At 41.9% G+C, this 8,498-nt stretch overlaps 1 protein-coding gene across 1 annotated transcript in view; it reads left to right on the top strand.

Annotated features, from left to right (window-relative positions):
- Positions 1–77: 77 nt before the first annotated feature.
- C25H19orf44 (chromosome 25 C19orf44 homolog) overlaps positions 78–8,498 on the top strand; it is a 12,708-nt gene continuing 4,287 nt past the window's right edge. The window contains exons 1-7 of the mRNA XM_024108216.3: positions 78–462; positions 970–1,623; positions 1,927–2,290; positions 4,501–4,577; positions 4,992–5,484; positions 7,328–7,423; positions 7,548–7,714. Coding sequence (XP_023963984.1) covers positions 391–462; positions 970–1,623; positions 1,927–2,290; positions 4,501–4,577; positions 4,992–5,484; positions 7,328–7,423; positions 7,548–7,714 — 1,923 coding nt within the window. The 5' untranslated portion in view covers positions 78–390. The remainder of the gene's footprint in view (positions 463–969; positions 1,624–1,926; positions 2,291–4,500; positions 4,578–4,991; positions 5,485–7,327; positions 7,424–7,547; positions 7,715–8,498) is intronic.

Here is an 8,498-nt window from a genome sequence, read left to right as displayed (position 1 = left end):
AGTCTGTGCTGGCCCACACGCCTGAGCCCCGGAGAGAAGGCTTTCTGATTGGTTCTCGTTGGGCGATGAAAGGTCGTTGCTAAGGAAGAGGCGCCAGTGGGCGGGCTGGCCGCTCAGGGCCAATCAGGGGTCGGTATACCGGTGAGTTGGTGTTGCTGGGATGCCGAAGAAATAAGGGAAAGACTCGAGTCCGGCGCTGTGTCCCTGGCCGGGCCGCTGAGGGGCGCGGAGCCCACCCCGTCCTCTCTAGGCAGGGACTCAGCCCGGGGAGTCGGGAGACTCGGTGCCGCCTCCGGCAGCCTGGCCACCTTCTCTAGATGCAGCCCGTTCCCCGCCGCCCCGAGGAAAGGCCCCGACGGCGGCGCGGGGCCCGGGGCAGCAGCCGCCGCGATGCGGAGGGAAGCGCTGAGCTCACTCGACCTCAGCTCTCGGGCAGGACGGGTTCCTGCGGGCGGACGGCAGGTGAGATCCGGGCTCCAGTCACGGGCTTTGCTGTGGCATCGGCCCCAGCGCTGGGTGGCCTGTGTGGTATGCAGGGGAGGGACTGAGCGCTGGGTCGCTGTCACTTCAGTCTTGCTAGTGCCTATTATTTGTAGGGACCTGTTGCTCTAGGTAGTGTCCTAGATCCACATAGTAAGAGACCAGTCCCTGCCGTGAAAAGATTCCAGTTGAAATAGAGAAGACAGGCACAGGGTAGAGGAAGAAAAGACTGGTATCCCCATTTTACCCATGAAGAATGGGAGCAGAGAAAGATGAAATGTCTTGTCTAAGGTCATGCAGGAAATCAGCCGTAGATCTCCCATGGTCCAGTAGTGCTGTGAAGAAGTGAGGTTCTTAACCACGAAAGCTTATGCTCCCAATACTTCTGTTAGTCTTAAAGGTGCCACAGGATCCTCTGTTGCTTTTTACAGATTCAGACTAACACGGCTACCCCTCTGATACCATCTTACTTTTGTAATTCTTCCACAGGGACACATGGATTCTCTCCATAAAAAACTCACTAGTGCCCCTACTGACTCTTACAGTGACCTTTCTATAGGCAATACAGAAATGGGAGAAACTGACAAAAACAAAGACCTTAAAAGGGAGAGCCTCCTGGAAACTCAGTTTAGCCACATCAGATTCCTAAAGAAAAAGCAGCATGCACAAAGAAACCAGCTAAACCAGAATACTAGTGCCATGCAGGAGGGGAACAAGCATGTTGCAAAAAAAAATCTGGATACAGCCTCAAAAGTGAGGTCAAGCGCCATTCTGAGAAAGCTAGCACAGATAGAAAGCAAGATCATGACCCGAAAGGTACAGATGGATTTTTCTGATACTGAGTTGGACCTGAAGATTTCGGATGAAAATAACGTATCAGCTAGATCCAGTCTGGAGGAGAGTGCAAGAGGTACCAGGAATCTGAAGAAAAATGACACAGTCAAGGAAAATGTAACATTGAGTAAAGTCCATTTCAAGGGGAAAAGTAGCTGCCAGACAACAAAAAAAGTGCCAATTAGAAAACAACTTAGTCTAGATAGTGATGAAGAGGAAATGAGACAATTACTAGGGAGCTCTTTGGAGTTTTCCAGTGAAAATGAGAACCAGAAGGATGTCACCAATTTTTCTAAACCTGACGGAAAGGTAACAACTTTACTGGGTTAAACATTGTTATTTACATTTAATGAAATTACACTTTAAAATGGCAGATCACTTTATAGAAAATGAACACACTGTAACAACTTAATTTCTAGTATTTTTAATCTACTTTTATAAGATGAGAGCTAATATTAATTGACATACTTATTCTATGTAGCATTCTGAATGCTTGATTATTCATTATTATCAATTTAGTGTATTTTTACTTTTAGTAAAAGTAAAAATGTAGTAAACCTTTTAGTAAAGGTTGAAAATAGGTAAAGTAATGACATAAATCTCTTTTCCAAGTTATTCATGAAGTCCAAGATGAAGAGTCCACCAAGAACATCTTTTCCACCCAAAAAAACGACGTCTTCGACAAATCTATTTAATGCTCCTTCGCTACTTAGCAAAAGTTCTCAGAAAAGAACCTCTGATACAATTCATCCACAAACTCCCTCTCCACCAAGTAGAAATTTGCCAAGACTAACTAGTATATCTTTTCAATCACCAACTTCAATAAAAGACAGCATTGCAGAGACCACTTCGCCTAGAACAAACCACATCAAACAAAGTCAGGTGGCCTTGTCTGAAAGGAGTGAAATCAAGTCTTTGGATGAGTTGTTTTCAAAAGCAGCAGATACAGAAGATGCAACCAGTGAAAGTTCCAATGGTGAGTTTTTCCAAGTTCATTTTACATTTATGCTTATGTTCTGAACAGACTTGATGTAATCCATGGACACTAAAACTAAATTAGAGCTTATCATATTCAACAAACTTATCCCACAGAACTCTAGATCCTGTCAAAGGGATTGAAATTTGCTCTGAGCAATGTTTTTCTAATGTAACATAAACCTTTTTTCCCCCTTCATTTTTGATTGGCTGAAGGAAGCAAGGTCCTACACTCAATCTGATGGCATTTCTCTCTTTGTCTGTAACATGATACCTTTTGAATACTGCATCTGATCAGTTCAGAATTTCAGAGAATGTTCTAGGCACCAAGGGGCAGAAATCCTATTGATTTTGGTGAAAATTGGAAAACTATAGGTGGGAAATGGGGGACACATGTTGTCCCTTTCATCTGGTTAGGAGACCCAGCAGCTTCAACCACCTCTGTAATTGTCTATAGATCAAAGAACCAGTTGATGGCAGCCATTGATATCTTCCAGCATAACAATATTCCCCATCTCAGCTCTGCCCAGTCTCCTAGTTCTCTTTTAAAAATTGACATCCTAGATGACTTATCTCCCAACAGAAAGAAAAGAAATAAGAATGATAGGGAACAATGGGGTTGCACCCAGAGCCCCTGGCATGGGTGGGGGGAATGAGGAACCCTGGCACCAGGATGAATGGGGATGCACACAGAGACCTTGGCAGGTGAGGAAATGGGGGACAGTGGTATGGGGAGGGGGATGTGGGAGGCACACAGAGTGGAATAGGGGGCCTGGGTAGAAGGGGAAAATAAGGGGCCCACAGAGACCCTGGCATTGGATGGGGAAAGAATGGGAGACAGGAATGAGGGAACACACAGAGCCTCTGGCATAGTAGGAAAGAGCACACAGCATCCCTGGCATGAGAGAGAGAGGTTTTCAGAGTGTCCTTGAAACAGAGGGGAATGAGAGAGAGATATGGGAAGCTTGTGGGGGGAATGGAGGAATGCAAGAAGTCCCTGGTGCGTGCAACAACCTGTGTCTATAGAAGAAATCAAGTGCGTGACCTCTAGCTTAATGAACAAGTGAGGAAAGCTTGGTTATAACCATGTTAAAATAGATCATAGCTCACAGACGCGCCCGTGGAAACCAATGGAATCTAGCTTAAGCCTTATCTGCACTGCAGAATTAAACTGTTACTGAGCACAATTGTCAGTGACTGGTAAAGATGCAAGTCTAGACAAGCACAGTTTACAGTGCTGAACGCAGTTTGTCCATGTCTACATTTGCAGCTTCATGCTTAGCTCTGGTTTGGCTCAAATAATTGCTGACAATTGCATTTAAGAAATCAGGATTATGGTTCAAGCTGCACCAGCACTATGGACTGAAGTCATAACAGTGACTTACCTTGAACTTTGTTTCAGTGATATATTACTGATGGTAATACTGTAAAATTTATATTGCCTTTCATTTGAGGCTATGCAGGCACTTAACAAGCAGAAGTTATGTCTTGCAAATTCATTGCCCCATGCAGCAAAAGGGTATTATCATCTCCAGGTTAAATGGAGGAAAATAAGACACAATGAGGTTGTGACTTGTCCATACTCTTACAACAATTACAAGGTAGAGCTAAGAATAGAACCTAGGTTTCAGAGTAGCAGCCGTATTAGTCTGTATCCGCAAAAAGAAGAACAGGAGTACTTGTGGCACCTTAGAGACTAACAAATTTATTAGAGCATAAGCTTTCGTGGACTACAGCCCATAAAGCTTATGCTCTAATAAATTTGTTAGTCTCTAAGGTGCCACAAGTACTCCTGTTCTTCTTTTTGCGAATAGAACCTAGGAATTCTGAGATCTAGTCCCCTGATCTAAACATCAGACCACAGTACCAATCTTATGGAACTTTTTAAAATAGCTTTTATATACCATCACTAGACATTAAACAAGAGAATCTGCATGCATTATGAGTCCAGTTGATTTAACTTTAATCCGTGCTTGGATTTTCTCTTTAAAAAATCCTCCAATTCAAGAAAATTGTATAATTAGAAAAGACCTTAATAGGTAGGGCATGGAGGGTCTGAAGTAAACACCACTTAAAACTTTCTTGGTCTGTATAAGTGAATATTTAAATCAGGAAAACAGTATTGAATGTATCACCTTTCCTCCTTTAAAGGGATATGTAAGGTAACTTTCCTGCTCTGATACCAGGTGACCGTTTGTAATTCAATTGCAGACTTCAGATTAAATATTTTGAGCATTGATGATTTGGATCCAAATGTTTCTGGTGATAGAGAAGCATTAAAACAAATGGTAAGTAGTAAATCCTTATGTTATCTAGGAGAAATTGTATTAATGTGTTAAATGAAGATGGATGTTTCGAAGGGAACAGCTTCCATTTTACCTTCTAATAATCTGTGTAGACCTATTATATAGAAAGCAAATTGACCAGATGTACACTGTCTGAGATTATATTCACTAGGTTTTAAATGTCCTTTAGCAGATTACACATTATCTGTTAGTTATGCTTACCTTTCTTGGTAATATTTCAAGGGAACGTTACTCATTTCCTATTAAGAAAACTTAAGTCTAGTCAAAGGATGCAGCAACCAATAAGTCTAATATTTTATAAGTGATCTGTACTGTAGTACAACATTGTACAAATATAACCGAAACACTTTCCAACTTGTATTGCTGAGACCCCACTCATGGAATTTTTTTTAACAGGAAACAGACATTCAAATAGCTAAAAAATCAAACAAGGACTCAGAACCAAATGTGTTTCCTGTGAATAATGACCAAACCTCCCTTAAAATGGTGAGTGTCTTAACTAGTACTAATGCTGCTTCTGACAATAATATGGAAGGGGAAATCATGACTGAAGCTGAAATCTCTGAATTTTTAAGTGGAATTTCTACAGACTGTCTTAGCGTTAGACAAGTGTTTCCTGGACCTGAGGAGAGCACTGTTAATTCAGAATATTCTGAAGACTTTGAAAAATCTCTGTCTTTACCAGAATCTGAGACTACAGACAGACGATCCTTGTCTGAAATGTCAGTGGGGCATTCTAACAGCTCTGTGTATTCCAGAAAAGACCTTTCTCCCTCACTCTCATCAGCTCAGTCTAAGAAAAAATGGCATGAGACAGTAAGCAGAGTAACTGTCAAAGAGATGGCTGTGCAGACAACTGATTCTCCATTCACCTATCACTGGTCAAAGAGTAAGTTCACAGTGATTTAAAGTTTTGGGGTTTCTAGGATTCAAGTGCTAATCCTAAATAGTTGTCTAAACTCTATTAATAGATTCCAAGTCAAGAAGGGACAATTGTGATCATATAGTCTGAGCTGTGGTATAACATAGGACATAGAATTTCCCCAAAATAATTCCTAGAGCAGATCATTTAGAAAAATATCCCATCTTGATTTAAACATTGCCAGTGATGGAGAATCTACCAAAACCTCTGGTAAATTGTTCCAATGGTTATGTACTCTCATTGTTAAAAATTTATGCCTTATTTCCAGTTTGAATTTGCCTAGCTATAGTTCTTAGTTCAGGTACTATATCCTGAATTAATCAAAAAGATCCTTTTTAATCTGCCACAATATTCATTCAGCCATCTGTATAAAAGATACTACCATTACCAGATAGTACAGCTCGTCACCTCCAACTGTTGTTGCTAAAGGGCAGCAGAGGGATGGGACTGACTTCCTTGAGAGACACTGGAACCTACACAGGCCTTAGTAAAACAGTGGGGATTGGAATAATACCCAGATGATGTTCTCAAATGGGATTTTTAACAACTGAGGTATGAAATAAACATGTTGCTAAAGTGACCCTACCAATGTAGACCCTTTACGCTGCATTTATTTCCTAGTGAAAAGCCAGGCTCCTGATTTTTTACTGCTTCTGCAGGTAGCTGTTTCCAACCCATGACTGTCCTCTTCTTTAAAAGTAAAAAAGCACCAGTGGCTTTTGCCATTTAGGCCCTGAACTAAAGGCTTCTAGGTCTGATTCTCCTAATATTCACTGTCTAGCTCTGAAGTTATGCATAAACTAGACCAGGGGTCAGCAACCTATGGCATGCGTGCCAAAGACGGCACGAGAGCCGATTTTTAATGGCACGCTGGAGCCTGCCGGGACTTATAATGTATATACTTGTAGAAAGAGACCTTCTAAAAAACATTAAAATGTGTTACCGGCACGTGAAACCTTAAATTAGAGTGAATAAATTAAGACTCGGCACACCGCTTCTGAAAGGTTGCCGAACCCTGAACTAGACTTTCTGGGGAGAGTGTGTTGGTAAATTTTTACTATTTTTTACATGTTTAGCATTGGTGTCACCACCTATTGCTTTCCTCTCCCGTTCATATCTTTCATTATGGAGGGAGCTATTCAGAAAGATCTTACCTCAGAGTACAGATATTTGCCATTTAAGGAATTAAAGAATCAACCCAATAAACCCCTACTCTTGCTTGAAGAAAGATTCTGGGCCAATTTTGCAATTGGCAGCTATAGTTTTACTCCTAACAAAATTAGTTGGTTTGGATGGCCATTAGGAAGTGTTGTGCCAGGTGAATGGGAAGGCATGTAGCAAAGCTCGATGGTGGGACAAGTTCTTCAATTGCCACTTGTTTCCCCTTGCTACATGTTTCTGATGCCTACTTGAACAGGTAGTCTAGCTGGGGTCAAGGAGGAACCTGCCCGAGAATGGTCAAGGGTAGCTAGGGCTCTTCAGGAGGCCTGAGAAGACAGAACTAGGCAGGTACATCTGAAAACAACTATTCTGCACTGAGGTGCTTGAGTACTTCCCTATGCTATTCCTAGGGTTAGAAGCTTTCTATAAAATGGTGATTTCCCACACCATGGCAAATAATGGGGTGATATCTCAAATAAGCAGCATAACATGACCAGTGGTCTTCAGCATCTATGTTAACTGGTACAGGTCTCTGGTTAAAGCTGTGCACAAATTCTACACATACTTCTGAAAAGGAGAATGCTGCATACTTCTAGATCTGAAATACTTTATCAGAAACATTAATACTAAGATTCTGCCCTATACATAGAGGATGGCCCAGCAATCCTTGGCCCAGCTGTAAGATGCAGTTATATTGATCCAGTACCTATTGCCAGTCATGTTGTCACCATGGATGCCCTGGAAGGTATTGTAAAAGCAAGAAGCTAATACTCATTCTGTTATCTTTGTACTTTACTTGTTCAGGATTCACTGTTTGCAGTTCACATTACAACCCTCAAAGCACTTGTTCTCTTCCCTCCTGCTTGTAGCCCTAACAGCATATAGTCCTGCAGTGTTTGCTCTGAATGACATGTTAAAACAGCACTTGATACTGACCCAGCAGTTCGTGGAGACGATCCACCATCTTCATTTATCGCTTGTGGAGTCATTGGAGAATGAGTCATTTCAATATCACACACTGGCAGAAGCAAAGGAGGTAAGGAGTGTTGTCTAGAGCAGCAGTTCTCAATATGGGGAGGGAGGGTCTAAGGCCCCCTGGGGGCTGTGAGCAGGTTTCATGGGGTTGGCCAAAATAAATCAGAGAACAGGGCTGGCAGAGTTACTGTTGCCCAAGGCAGAAAGCTGAAGCCCAAGTAACATAGTAGCTTCATGAGGCCCCCTGTGGCGTGGGTTCTGGGAAATTGCCCTGCTTGCTAACACCAGCCCTGGCTTTTAATCTACTGGATATGCAGAAAAACAGTTGTTGGACAGGTGAGGGATGGAGTTTTTAATAGCATGGTGGGGGGAGAAAGAAAGAAAAGGTTAAGAACGCCAGTCTGGAACAGAAGACAGTTCATATCTTCTATAGACTGGGTCTAGACAAGAGCATAATGTTTATGGAAGAGATTCTCCCTTTTCCCCTGCAACAGTGTGTAACAAAGAAATAGCTGTTTCCTGTACCATTTTCCCCATTAGATTAACAAGTAGAGTTTACAACTTTTAGCTGTTACACTATCTAGATTAGAAAAAGTTTGAATTTGTAGGAATAGTTACATTGCTTACCAAAAGCTTAAACCACATGCCACTTAAATGTGTTATCTAGCAACTAAAAACTCAAGGTATGATCTTTACCGTAGAACAAGTCCTACAGTATCCACAGCATACATCTTGGAAGAACCAATTTAAGGCATGGTACTAATTTTTAACTGGCAGGCAGCCTTGACCCGTTGGATCCTGCAGAGAACTATCTGTGTCTGGCTCCTTTTGCCAGAACCTCAGCA

This window comes from Chrysemys picta, chromosome 25 (genome assembly GCF_011386835.1).
Source record: "Chrysemys picta bellii isolate R12L10 chromosome 25, ASM1138683v2, whole genome shotgun sequence".
NCBI classification, from domain to species: Eukaryota; Metazoa; Chordata; order Testudines; family Emydidae; genus Chrysemys; species Chrysemys picta.
This window is presented reverse-complemented; position numbering and strand designations above follow the sequence as displayed.